The sequence below is a fragment of the Otolemur garnettii genome, unplaced genomic scaffold (genome assembly GCF_000181295.1).
Source record: "Otolemur garnettii isolate 467f Iridium unplaced genomic scaffold, OtoGar3 scaffold00002, whole genome shotgun sequence".
Lineage (NCBI taxonomy): Eukaryota > Metazoa > Chordata > Mammalia > Primates > Galagidae > Otolemur > Otolemur garnettii.
In genome coordinates, this window is record NW_003852397.1 from 14,338,132 (window position 1) to 14,353,264 (window position 15,133).

The following is a 15,133-nucleotide window of genomic DNA, read 5'->3' on the forward strand; positions in this document are numbered from 1 at the left end:
TTGTCAGCCTCACTTTCTAACTTCTACCTCTAGCTCCCTTGCAAACACACTTACCTAATCACTTCCTCCAAACAGATCCCCGCTCCTTCAGACTTCAGGCAAACTATTCCCTTTTGTACTTCTTTCGGAGTCCCAGTTCACACTTAATTTGCTTTGTCTTTTCTGATTCTTCCAGGTGGCATTAAATTAACTACTATTTTGTTCAAGCCCAATAAATTATTCAAAATTCCATCACAGTGTTTGCTAAATTATATTAACCCATATGAACATGACTTTCTTCGCCCTCACTAGAACAGTGAAAAATGAAATTTTCTTTTAAGTGTCTAGCACCTAGCACACAGCTGCACACTTCAGCAGGGTCTTAATAAATACAGTCATTATAACCACTGGGTACCCAATAAATGTTCATAGAATAAAATTAGAATTTTGGATGCCTTACAATTAGAGCTACAAAAATATCCTTCCCTTTAGAAGGATTAAAATTAGGATTTTGTTTAGTGGTTGTTGTCTGTTTATTTTAAAATCCAGGATATTTTAAAATTATCCCTTGAGTCAGTTTAAATTTATGTATCTATTTTAAGATTGGTAAAATATTTATCAAAGAAGCTTTTAAAAAAATGTTTTAAATGATTTGAAGAGCTGTGACCAAAATTCAAAAAATATATAGGAAAACAGCCTTGAATAGGTCAAAAAGACATACAAAAGTCACAAAAAATGAAAAATTAAACCATAGAAAAATATTCATAGTCATTAAAAAAGATAAAAAACAGAAAATCTTATACTGCAATGGGGAATATCTAGCTAAGATGGCAAAAACATATATTGAGATACATAATTTCATTTTTTTTAATCCTAGCTTTATTACTTACTAGTTGTGTGATGTTGGGTAAATAATTTAACCAATCTATGCCTCAGTTTTCTTGGGAAATAATTATATGTATTCATTACATATATATTACATGTGTACATATGTACATTTAAATACATATAAAAATAATTGTAGGTACTTATGAAGTATCTCTATATATAGATATAACCACACAGATATAGATAGCTAGATATATCTTAGAATGATACTTTGTTTTTTGTTAAAAGACAGGGTCTTCCTCTGTCCCCGAGGCTGGACCGCAGCAGCACTATCATAGTTCCCTATAGCCTCAAACTCCTGGCCCCAAGCAATCCTCCCACCTTAACCTCCCAAAGTGCTGGGATTACAGATGTGAACCACTGCGCCTGGCCAGAATAACTGTAAGTTTTAGGTAGTATTATTTAGTCTTCTGACATGATGAGACTTTTCTGTCTTTAATCACAAAGATGAATTCATGTATAATCAGTGATACCTTCTGACTTACTGGATGAGGACTAGAAACTGGTCTTAGGGAAAAATCTTCATCTTCAACACCAGAATCATGATCGCTTATTGGTGTTTTGCCAGGAGTTGACTTTCAGGAAGACCCTTCATAATGTTGGGTGGCTTTCATCCAATCAATCATTTGAAAGCTTTAAAAGAGAAAGACTGACTTCCCTGGAGAGAGAGGGAATTCTGTTTATATTTAGAATTATCTCCAGGGAAAAGTAATGCACTAAGTTTTACTAATATGTAACCTACACAGTAATATGGGTGCCCTTACTTGGGTTATCAGAGCATCGTGTTACATATGTAAGATAAACTGAGGAAACGGGAGGAGGGTCTTTTTTTTTTCTTTTTAAAACAACAGCCAAAAGGGAGGTTCTTGACAGAAGGCGTGTCAGTGCCATTCTCCTTCATTCATCTGATTTCTTTGTATTGCAATACATCACAGTTTGCGCCTAATGAAACACATCTACATTATCACATGTAGTTTTATCTAAACTATCCTTCACAAAATGGATCAGTGGCTTAAAAACATTACTGCAAAGAAACCTGAAATTAAAAAGCCTGAATACTGAAAATATAAGTACAAACAAGAAAGTACCTAAGCTATGCCTCCCATGTACACTCTTCACCATTCCTTTTGCAAGAGAAAAAAAATGACAATCAAATCAGATCTGACAGTAATACATGTCACTTAGCATTTCAGTTAGAAAAGTTCCCCTTAAGGGTAAAGAGGATGCTCCACAAATGAATCTCCCAATATGGAGAGGGCATATCGGGAGGCAATGGGACTTACATATCTGCCAACTTTAAAGGGTTGAAAAATAACTGTAACAAGCATCATTTTTCTATACCACTAACAAAAAAATGCCAATAAACAACACCATGAATTATAAGATGATGAATCCACATACCAGAAATATTAAAGCATTTTTAAAGGGACATCTTAAAATGGATAAACTATGATAAATATTGCCTACATGTAATAGAAATACTGGATGAAACTTTTACTGTTAGGCATGTCTAAAACATAGAGACCATTACTTCTCTATAGTATCAAAAACATTTGCTAAAAACCTACCCTTTTCATGAAGGTTTGGTCATAATGTATCAAGAAAAACAGTCAAACAGTAGCAAAAAGGGGAGGAGCTTTCAGAGGCTGTGATCCTCTATTCCTAAAAGAGATCCAAAGATCAGCTCAAATATGAAATGTGAGGTCAAACAGAGATAAAATTATAGGTCATAAGAAACTAAGAACCACAAATAAAATAAGACCAAGTTCCAAGACTGAGAATTAAAGTTAACTAGTCATTGAAGACAATGGTTCTACTCAGTTAAAATAAGGTTAGCAGCATCAAGTTAGTAAGTGTATTTATTCACATAAACACTAGCTGGTCAAAAACCATCGACATTTAAATCTAGCTTAATCTAAGCTAATTAGCTTTCTTGCACCAGAAATTTAAATCAAACTTGTAAGTAAACATCGGTACCTAGTATTTGTTGCTTTCTAAACAGAAAAGCAGGCATGGATGTGGAAAGGGGAGACATTGATCAAAAGGTAAAAGTTTCAGTTATACTAGAGGAATGACCTATTATACTGCACGGTGACAACAGTTAATAATAATATAATTTCAAAACTGCTAAAACAATAGATTTTTAACAGTCTAACTCCAAAAAAATAAGCAGGTGGATGTTAATTAGCTTAACTTAATCTTTCTACAATGTATATACATAGATCAGAATAGCACACTGTACACCAGTGGTTCTCAACCTTCCAATGCTGCGACCCTTTAATATAGGTTCCTTGTGTTGTAGTGACCCCCAACCATAAAATTATCTTCATTGCTACTTCATAACTGTAATTTTGCTACCGTTATTAATTGTAATGTAAATATCTGATATACAGGAGACCCCCAAAGGGGTCACAACCCACAGGTTGAGACTGCTATATGCCTTAAGTATACACATTATTTGTCAATTTAAAAAAATAAAGCCTAAAAAGAAATCTTGAAGTTCACTCATTATCTACTACAAATAATTTTTAAAACATGACCTCAAAATGTGTAAGAATAGATTCTTCAGATATAATTCTGAATCTTCCTAATTTTATTCTATAACAAGGACCATTAACTGGTGATCGATTCAGGCTGGGGCTAAAATTACGTCAATTAAGAGCAAAGATCTGATGGATAAAAAAAGTAGTTCATGTTTCACAGAAAAAGTATGAATTCTTACAAATAAATATTCACCAAGTATTCCTTATATAAAAGAAGGAACTCAAGAAGGTTAAGGTAGCAACCAACATTCATAAGATTATTTTACCCTTCTATGAAAAACATTACATGCTTGCTAGATGGACAAGCCAGAGAGCATTATCTCTGTGTTACACGCAACACTGTATTCAAATAAGCATCTTGGCAGCTATTCAGAATGATAGCCACATACTTAATTTCCGTTTCTCAGAAGTGTTTCTTCCTGGTTAGAAACTGGAAAATGAGGTAGAGTTAAAAACTGGTAAGAAGTTGTTAATAAAACCACTACAAATGGGAGGGAGTATACCATGTGGTATTTCAGCAGAGATACTTTCATCTTAGACTGTAACTATTTCATATTATCACCTAATAGAGAAAATATTCTCCATGGTAGCAAATTATGCCCAAATTAAGAAAGATCATCAGCACTCAAAAGAAAATAGACACCTTGATCAAAATAAATTTTCCTAAATAAGGAAATTGTCAGACATAGTGAACACTACTTTTTTCTTGTAGTCATTGACTTCCAACGGAAGCACAGGAGGCTAATTATTCCTCAAAAAACCTTCCATTTTTCTGATACTAGGTAACACAAGAACCATATATAATACATTTAAGTTTCAAAATCAAATTTGAGTCTTGAAGTATTTCAAAATAAAGTTTTGAAACATTTTATAAATGTCTGGAATTTGTGTTCCCCATATGAAATCACGTAATTTCTATGCAAACTTTTCAGTACATTATTCCTAAAATGACAAAGAATGCTCAGTATTAATGAGAAATCTTCAGAAAAGCTTCCGAAATGTCATGGCACACCCATATCTATATGATTTCTTATGGTTAACAGGCACACAACCTCTGTCTCTATAAAAGCAAGGCAACCAACTGATGGAAAACTTCCAACCACATGAAACATAGTCCAAATCTTTCATCCCAGTCTTCCATTCCTCTTTCAAAGAAATGCGTAACTAAAAACTGTAGTTCGTTTCATAACTCTGAACTTTAATACTATTAATAAAAATTATTTTAAAAAGGAGTATCGGCTCGGCGCCTATAGCTCAACCGGCTAAGGCGCCAGCCATGTACACCTAAGGTGGCAGGTTCGAATCCCCAGCCCGGACCCGCCAAACAACAATGACGGCTGCAACCAAAAAATAGCCGGGCGTTGTGGCGGGCGCCTGTGGTCCCAGCTACTTGGGAGGCAGAGGCAAGAGACTCGCCTGAGCCCAGGAGTTGGAGGTTGCTGTGAGCTGTAATGCCACGGCACTCTACCCAGGGGGTCAGCTTGAGGCTCTGTCTCCAAAAAAAAGGGAGTATCAGGCTTGGCGCCCTTTGCTCAGTGACAAGGGTGCCGGCCACATACACCGAGGCTGGCAGGTTCAAACCAGGCCCAGGCCTGTTAAACAACAATGACAACTATAACCGAAAAATAGCCAAGCGTTGTGGGTCAGGGAGGGCACCTGTAGTCCCAGACTTGGGAAGCTGAGGCAAGAGAATTGCTTAAGCCTAAGAGTTGGAGGTTGCTATGAGCTGTGACACTAAGGCACTCCACCGAGGCCAACACAGTGAGACTGTCTCAAAGAAAGAAAGAAAGAAAGAAAGAAAGAAGTAGTATCAATAAAGTAATCCAGGGTGGCACCTATGGCTCAAAGGAGTAGGGCGCCAGCCCTATATACCAGAGGGGGTGAGTTCAAACCCCGCCCCCAAAACTGCAAAAAATAAATAAATAAGTAATCAAGTTTTCCTTACTAGATATTGAATATGTAAAGAAGGGCAGGTTCACTCTCTAACTACTATCCTATCAACCACCTGAGCTAATTTAGGCCTACCCTAGTGAAGTTATAATTTATCACAGGAAGAGAAAAACAAAAATAGAGGCAAAGCCAGGCGCAGTCACTCTTACAGTCTCAGTTACTAGGGAGGCTGAGAGAGAACCACTTGAGGCCAGGAATAAAGATCAGCCTGGACAACATAATGAGAACCTGTCGGTAAAGTTTTTTTTTAAATTAGACAAGTATAGTGGCTGGTGCCTATAGTCCCAGTTACTCAGGAAACTGATGTGGGAGGATCACTTAAGCCCAGGAGTTTAAGACCAGCCTGCGTGATAGAACAAGACCTTGTGTCAAAAAAAAGAAAAAAAAAGGAAGCAGAGTTACTATTCCGAGTTAAGATTCTCAGACAGGAGGGCGGTTAACAAGAGCAAGAAATAAAACTAGATACAGATACAGTACTAACGTCTGATCCCACCTGATCGGAAGAGAACACCATTAACACCAGTTCAGATGCTCTGGGCAGAGAAATCTGGTCAAGGCTCCACCACATCTGATATAAAGCATTCAGTCCTGGGCAAACCCAGGACACTTCCCCTAATTTTAAAACTGAAAGTGGCAGACACCCAGACAGTTGGTCATCTAGCTTGAGAACTGATAAAGGGAATGCAAGCATTTATTAAACCCCTACATATCAATCTTTGTGTGATAAAAAGAGATTACTGGATCAATCTCTAATTTCCACCTGCTTTAAATTTTAAATCTCCCCCTGAAGCCCAGTGACACTGGTCCATTTGCTTCTCAGTCATCTTACATGCCTCTTGGAAGCATGAGCCTTTGGTAACACCCTGCCTTCAGTCTCCTCTCTTCTGAAACACCACATTCTCCTGGATTCACTCTGACCTCCCTGGCTGCTCCTTCACAGTCTCTGGATGGCTCACCTTCTTCCACCTGAACAGAAAAATGTTAGTGTCCCAGGGCTTGGCCCTCTGCTGTCTCCTCTATAACCATCTCTCCATGTGATCCATCCAGCTCCAGCTCCATGACCTTTTAGACACCATTTATACCCAGGCAACTCTCAAATTCCTCTCTCTCTCCATCTCAATGGTCTCCTCACAGCTCTAGGCTTATAAACCCAACTTCTTACTCAATATCTCACCTGAACCTCTTAAAAGGATCACAAACCTCAGACAGTAGAAACAGAACTCTTAGTTCCACTTATCTTCCTTACACTCTTCCCCCCACCCCACCCTGCTCACCTTCCCCATCTCAGGAAATAGCACCACTATCCATTATAATTATTGAAGCCAAAACTAAGAAGTCTTCTTTGACTCCTTTTTCCCTCACTTGGACCTCCAAGCCATAAGTAAATCTCATCAGCTTTATTTCTTATGTATATTCCAACTCCATCCTCTTCTCTCTAAATCTAATTTAATGACTCTAATCCAAGCCATCATCTTTTACCTAATTAACTGCTTCCTTGCTGCTATTCTTGCCCTATCACTCCACAATATCTTCCCCCACAGAACAGCCAAGAGCGACTATAAACACCAAGGATAAAGAATGTCTGTTCCCTGTCCCCAGTACACAGAAGCGTATCTGCCTCCTAGTTGGCACTTGGTGTGCTCCTGCGTGAAATGGTCACCTCTCCTGCCTTTTCACAGCTGAGCTTTCTCTCACATGCAGAACAGAATCCAAACTCCTTACATTTCCTAAAATTATTGTCAGGTATTCCTCACTTAACATTCTTGCTCACTAAGCTCTATAGACTCACTGGCTTCCAAAATTCTTCAAACTCCCCAAACTCATTTCCACCCTGAAGATTTTGCTGTTTCTGTTCCCTCTACCTGAACACTCCTCCCTTCATGCCTGGCTCCTTCTCATCCTTGAGGTCTTAGAGCAATATCACCTCCTCAGAGAAGCCGTCCCTGACCAACCTACCCAAAGTAACTCTGCCCATCCTCTACCACCTCGTCAAGTTTTCTTTTCTTTGTAGTATTTAATACTAGCTGGATTATCTCTTTAACTGTTTACATATTGACTGTATCCTCTCCACTAAAATGAAAGCTCCCTTAGAACTGCAATTTCATCTTTCTTGTCCAATGACCCATCCCCCAGAACCTAGTACAATCCCTCGCACACAGCGTTTATTGAAAGAATAATTTAAGTACTATGCTAAGTAACAATTTTTTTTTATTGAATGGTAACTATGTATAACAATTTTTAATTAAAGAAAAACAGGAAGTAAAATATTGGTATGGAAAGCAATTTGACATTCTTTTTATGTTGATCATTCCCATTCTTAAAATAAGCAACCTTAGATAATAAATTGCTCTTTTTAGAATACCATTTTGCCAGTATAAAATATGAAAATCTTTATAGTATTAATAATAATTAATATCTTGTGCCTTAAATTTACATGGATGATCATATTCTTGATATTTTCACACATAATTTGTGGGAACTACTTAAGCTATAAGTCATGAAAATACTAGAGACTTTTAACACTTCATACACACAGAGTACACATACACACATTATCCAGTCAGAAAAACCATGATTCTCTACAATCTTTTTGTTCATAACACACATAAATATTCACAACATGAGATTATCAACTCACTATTTATTGCTTGGCCTCAGATTAATTTACCAGCTTCATTCAAGCCAAGAAGTGATTGAATTCCAATTATTAATCAAGTTCTTTTCACAAAAGTCATTATTAAAGTTGAGATTCACCCCTCAACCCCCAATGTCTATTATGAAAGAACATGTCCAGTTGAGGTTAGGCTAAAGAGTTGTTTCATTGTTGCCATAGTACTCTGTGTCCATCTAATTCAGAACTATAGCAGAAAACATTATTTGTTGTAATTATGTCAGTTATTACCACTATTATTATGACATCACCAAACACTAAACACTATGGCAATGCTTCAGCTAAGAACAGACAGATGTAAAGCGCAAAGCAATGAACAAATGACTTTTTTTTAGCTCAAACGTTTCCTACATCATTTTCATTTTAGCACCCTTTAAAAGTATAATACTCTACCTCAAAATGTTTTAAGGGTTGACCATTTTTTAAATATCATTTATAAAAAGGAACAGATTCAGTATAACTGGAAATTAGTAAGTACTCAAAATATCACTTTATCATTCTAGATTTCTAAAGCCTAAGGGAAATATATCCACCCTTCACCCAACTTTGAAACTAATATACACTTTGAATAGTGTAACCTCAAATGCACTCAAGGCATAAAATACGTACCACTACTTGTCCTATTTAGAATTAGCCTACTAACCACACTTGCCAATATAAAAGGGAAAGGAGATTTTATGACTTTCGTATGGAAATATAAGGAAATACTTATTTTTTATTTTTAACACAATTACACGGGAAAGCTGAAAAACTATAGATAAATCCAAACAACATTAAATCCTCAAGCAAAGGCCAAAAGTCCGATAGTTTTCAAACCACACTTAACTCTTGTTTTTTACCATCGTTTCCTTAAGAAGAAAGTTCTAATTTTTTAGAAAGCTGGTTCTATGCCATCTGTGGTTTTCCCTTTAATCCAGCCACATATTTGTATAAACAAACTAACCAACCAGTTTCAGGACACGGACATATTGAGATAAACTCATTTTAATGCTAGAAATGAATTACTTATCCCTGCCCTCACATTGGCCCTCAGGACCAAAAGATTGCTGATAAATTCAGTAAGAACACTGGTTTCCTTTGTTTCAGACAAGTCCTAAAATTGCTCAAAGAAATAATGAACAATATTCCAAAGATACAAAATTTCTTCAAATTCCCAAATGGGAAAAAGATTCCTACATGAATCAACTCAGAGGTCAAAATCTTGACCTCCACAATCTGTTCATTTGCTAAAGATACCACACCTTCACCTACCGTATAACTTTTAAAAACTTCACATTATTTAAAATAACTTTAGACGTTCGTATTAGTTCAAGAAAACAATAAAGAAACATAATAATTACATATTCTCAGGCTATAACTGAAATTATTTTATTGGGAAGGCACCCTGATTTGCCAATGGTTTTATCATGGTCAAAGCTGAGATAAAATACTTGCTTCTGTAAAGATACACTGTCCAAATTCCTTAAACTTGGGTTTGAGGATATAAATTATATGCTTCCACTATATTCTATACCATAGCAAATATCCAGAGGCTGTGATATAATACATCAAAGTCCTTCAGTCACTTAACTTTAAATAATAATTTGTTTAATAATTTGTTTTCTTCTTCATAGAAAACAATGGAAAAATGGATACATCATTTCCAGTCGCTTCCACTGAAATAAGCTACTATTCCAAACAAGCTACTATTATCACAAGTAAATTTTAAGAGGTTTGGATTACAAAGACATTACAGATGGCTACTGACATGTACAGATAAATTAAAACCACTCCCGGCAGCCCCTAAGGATACTGAAATATCAATCACTTAAGTTACTTAGATGGCGAGATTTGCCAACATTCTGGTAAGCTCAGAAACCACTCAACTGTCGTCTCCTTCATAGGAGCAGAGTACACAATTTAGAAAAAAATAATTTTCTGCTTTTTTGATTAAATCATCTCTACATTAAATTCAATTATTTCTAAAAGTGATACGGGGCTAAACTTCAGTACACGATTTCAAACCTAACTCTGGATTTTAAAAAATGTATATATGTCTGTTTTTAAAAACCAAATCACAAATATCTAAACTGTCATAGAATTGAATTATTTGAAATTGCAACAGCAATCTGGGTTAATGCCAGATTTTTTTAAGTAGCAGAAAATATTACCATCAAAAGACCCCTTCCAAATGCTGCTTCTGCCTTTTTATTTTGTAAATGATAGCTTTGAAAACGTAGACAAAAATATGTAAGCTACACAAGTCCAGCACAGACCCTTTGTGGAGCAAGGTTACAAGGTTACAGGAGCCCATTGTAGGGAAATTTGGGGGTATACGCATACATGGCATTTTTCCGGATATAAGGCCTATATAACTCTCAGCAACTCAATTAAAATTAAATTGTCACGGACAACCCAAGCCTTATTTTTTACCCCAAATTAGAGTAAGATTTATCCTAATTTGGTGGCTCCTACATAACTTCTGAGCAATGCATGCATGAAATGGCTGTCCTACACGAACGTCCCCCCGCACATACGCAACACAGCAAACCCCTAATTTTCCTTGAAGGGGCCAGATTAAAGCAAACGGATTAATACACCCAAGGCTCAAAGGTCCATTGGCTCCCGCAGGACGTGCCCTCCCCTTACGCTGCAGGGGGCTGCGGGGCGGCCACCAGGTTCCACTGACTGGCTGAAGTTCCCCCAGGGCTCAATTACCGTGACCCCATCACCAGCAGCTTCCTACCGCCCCAGAACGCGCCCTAAAAGCGGCTGCGGGTGCCGGCACAGCGGACCCAGGCCCGCGCCCCACAGAGGGCAGGCGGGCACTGAACCGCTGTCCCTCTGATCCGCCGCAGCACAGTCGCGGCGACCTTCCCGCCCGGGTGCACGCGAACGGCTGGCGTGCCTCATTATCACGGCGGGCATACACCCCACGAGGGACACGGAGGAGGACAGGAAGAGGACAACAAAGCCGAAGCCGAGGGGAGCCAGGCGAGCCGGATAGCCGCGGGCACTGGGGCTGTGCCGGGACGTGGAGCGGTGGCTACGCTGGTGCAGCGGGATGCGGCCGGACGCCCTGGGGTCGCGGCCCGCCAGATGTCAGGCTGCCGGGAGGAAACGGGGCGCGCGGCGGCGGCGAGGCGGCCAGGGGAAGGCAGGCCTGAGGAGGGAGGGGAGCGGCGGCGGGGTCCCGAGGCGCCGCGTTCCGCCACGACCCCTCCACCCTAGCCCGAGAGCTGTCCCGTTCCTTACCGGCCGGGAAGCTGCGGGCTCCGCCGGGGCTGTCCCGGCCGCCGGCCTCCGGGGCCAGGAAGCGTCCCCACATCGCAGACGAGAGGGCTGGCTGGGCCGGGGGCGCCCGACTCCCCACGTCGGTCCTCCCTCGCCTTCGCCTCGGGCTTCTTCGGCGGCGGAAACTTGGCGTGGGGAGCCTGGGCCTCGGCGGCACCGGCAGGAGGAAAGGCGGGCGGGTGGGCAGGCTGGTTAACGGCTGCTCAGCGACGGGACGAGAGCGCAGGAGCCAGATTAGCCGCAAAGGCGGCGGCTGCCATGGCCAAGCCGGCTGGGCTAAGGCCCCGGCCGGGCAAGCGGCGGCTAGGCGGTGACGGCAGCTCGAATCCCGGCTGAGCACAGGCTTTTCAAAGGCTCTAGAGGCGAAGTTGCAGCGGCGGGTTCTCTCCGCCCGCAGAGCCCGAGCCCAGCAGGGGCCGAGGGGGCGGGGCTGGGGCTGCCGGGGGCGGGGCCTCAGGCGCTTACTTAAGACGTTCGCGGCGCCGCAGGGCGGGGTGCGACTGGGCGGATAGGCTGCCTTTTTTCTGCTAGTCTTCCCTGGCGGCGAACCGGCAGTCTGGCCCTCGGCTGCCTCTCAAACCCTTTAACCGGAGAGTTGAGAAGAGGGCGGAGCCCAGGGCTGGATCCTGTCCCCCTCCCTTGGGTAATCGCTGACATCCTCAGAGCATCTCTCTTACAGAGACACCGGAAAGCTCCAGCCGCGCCACCGCTGCCAACCCAGGAGGGAATGAGGGCCTCCTGGTCTCTCCTGGGATTGGGACTGGGGTTAAAATCATCATCGTGCATTCCGCAAACAGCGTTTATGGATAACCGTTGGGTATAGAAAATAGGTTTTCCTTAACTAATTTAATGGGGCGGGGGAGTACGACAGGCCCCAAAATACAGGGTGGCCATAAAGTTCGTGTGCAATTTAAATTACGCAGGAAAGGATGAAAAAGGTCGGGTGCTTATTGGAACTCGGTAAAGTAGTCGCCCGGTGTCAAAATGGCACCAAAGTATCTAATGGGAGAGTCTTGCTAACCTTCCATGTTGCTCCTCCTGATCAGTGTCCAGCCTTCGCCTGAACCCCTAGTGCAGGAACAGATACCCTGAGGAAGAACAAAGGCGCAGCCTCCTTTTATTTTTAAATCTTACTTCTCATTGGCAATATGATGATCTTTCCAACCTTTAGTTAACAAAACAATTCGTTTAATAAATAATGGATGGGCACTGCGGTAGGAGTTAGGCTCTGCCCAAGACAGGTGGGTCAGAGGTAAACCAGAAGGGGAGTCTCAGACCTAGACAGGCTTATCAGTCTAGTTATGCTTTTTCTTCTTCAGGAGGTTTGCTAACAAAGGCCTCGTATTTGTAATTTTTTTCCTTAAAAACACTATAATTGAGAAATACGTACTGCTTAAAACTTTCAATTACATTTAGGTGTATATGCTATCACCTAATTTATCTGATTGTAATTTTACATTTAGTCTTACTCTAATAGAGTTCCAATTATTTCTCCAAATCATGAGATACTACTAGCTAAGGAGCAACTGTTTGGCTTTTTTTTTTTTTAATTTTTTTCTTTTTCTTTTGTTTTTTAGGAGCAACTATTCTGATAAAAAGTGACAGAAACTGTGATTAATTCCTTTCTATAATTTAAATATGCATTATCTTAATTTGACTTGAATAGGATAGATTTTTTAAAACTTTAAAAAATAAAAAGTTATCAGAAACTGTAGTATTATATCAACTGTAGTATAGTTTTTTCATGATTTATAGTTACCATAGTCTCATTTTAGGTACAGCATTTATAAATACCAAACTTTTTGATACAGTTCTAAGAAATTTACGAAATATTACAGAAACATCGTGGTCCTTTGTGAGTTTAAAATACACTTCTTATTTCAAAACTGTCAATTTCCACTCCATCCTAAACACTTATTCAAAACTGTCAGTTCCCACCCACTCTTTAAAGAAAATCATTTACTCAGATTTTCTATGTGTTGATACTAATGTGAAGAGCATGCCACCACACACACAAAAAGTATACGTGAAGCTGAGGCTGTGTAAAAATATTTCAATACCTGTTACACAAAAAAAAATAAGAACATGTTCCTCTTTTGGCAGTTGGCACCAAAGGTAAAAATCTTTGTGTCCCTACTAATTAAATTTAGACAGATAGAGAGCTAATGCAATTAAAGTAATTAAAATACTGAGAATAATACGTAGCTAAAGTAATCTATAACTATCCATTTCTTTTAATTACTGTATGAATTCTGAGTATACAACAAACTGATCAACCCCCAAGGTCCATGGTACATGAATGATGTATAAATGGGATGACATATCCTATATTTATGATTCTCAGAATGATTAAAACTTATCATAACAAGTTAGAGAACCTAAAGACTTCGACCTAGCCATTACTAAACCTGATGTTGTAAACGGACATGCTTTTATTTGGTTGTGATAGTACATTAAGACCACAAGGGGAATTTTACAAGCAAAAACAATTATAATTGAACCTCGATAAACCTCAGTCTTCTTAATTGTTCTGCTGAGCAGAGATAATACAAGAAAGTAATGAAAATAGTGACTGTCTATAATCATGTGTGTGAATTTGTAAATATACACATTAGTCGCTTCAATGAAATTTAGATATTTAATGCTTTGAGGGAGGACTTGTAAAAAATATAAATTAGGTCGCAAAAGAGGAAAATAGTACTAAAAAAATCATATTTAATGCCAGACTATATTAAATTCTTCACTGAAAATGTTGCATTCCAGGTCAGGCTCTGTGGTTCACGCCTATAATCCCAGCACTCTGGGAGGTCAAGGCAGGAGGATCACATGACATTAGGAGTTCAAGACCAGCTTGAGCAAAATTGAGACCCCGTCTCTACTAAAAATAAAAAATCATCCATGTTTATTGGTATGCGTCTGTAGTCCCAGCTACAATAGAGAAGCTGAGGCAGGATTGCTTTAGCCCAAGAATCTAATGTTGCTGTGAGCTAGCCTGGGTGACAGTGAGACTCTGTCATGTGAAAAAGTTACATTCCAAAAAGAAGGCATTATTTTAAATGAAAAACAAATAATTGCACTCATAATTCTGAAATTTGGATACAAATCTCAGGACTGATTAAGTGGCACTATTTTACACCTATTTTTGTGATTCAAATGTATTAGATTGCACAGACATCAACCAGAGAACTAAAGAGGGATATAACAATAGATAAAAACGATATTTCAAAATTAGAAGAAAAACTCATGCATAATACTGCGAATACTCAAGAGGCCTTTATATTTATAAAAATATGAAATAATTAAAAAATGCAATATGTAGGGAAATTAAACCAACCAGTAATAATTGAAATAGTTCCTAAAGAATGATTGTCATAAGACAGGAAAAGATTTATGGATGAATTCTAAAAAATTGTAAGGATTAGATAATTCTGTTGTGTCAAGGCTATATCAAAGGCTGTGATATACAGCTTCTTCCAGATCACAAAAACAAGTTATCAGGTTTTTGACAGGTTGTTGTAATGCCAGAAATAATTTAGAACAAAGAAATAATAAAATTAAGAACACTCTCTTTTGAAGACAGATTGAAAATCTTAATTAGATTCCTAGCAGGTATAATTCAACTATATGACAGTGACTTATATAGTTCCTTTACCCATCTGTCCCTCAGTTCCCTCATCTGTAATTTGGGGATTAGTGACTACTTCATAGGACTGCTGTGGGGGTTAAATGAGTTACTATTTGTAAAATACTTAAAACAGCACGTTTGTGCACCTATATTGGTGACACAGACATACAGTCTAGAAATGGAACTCTGTAGTATCTCACCCAA

The 15,133-nt window shown here is 39.2% G+C and overlaps 1 protein-coding gene across 1 annotated transcript in view; it reads right to left on the minus strand.

Annotated features, from left to right (window-relative positions):
* The window catches only part of CEP85L (centrosomal protein 85 like), a 157,572-nt gene extending 146,015 nt beyond the window's left edge, over nucleotides 1-11,557 (minus strand). The window contains exon 1 of the mRNA XM_003781627.3: nucleotides 11,266-11,557. Within this exon, the coding sequence (XP_003781675.1) occupies nucleotides 11,266-11,338 (73 nt within the window). The 5' untranslated portion in view covers nucleotides 11,339-11,557. The remainder of the gene's footprint in view (nucleotides 1-11,265) is intronic.
* Nucleotides 11,558-15,133: the final 3,576 nt, after the last annotated feature.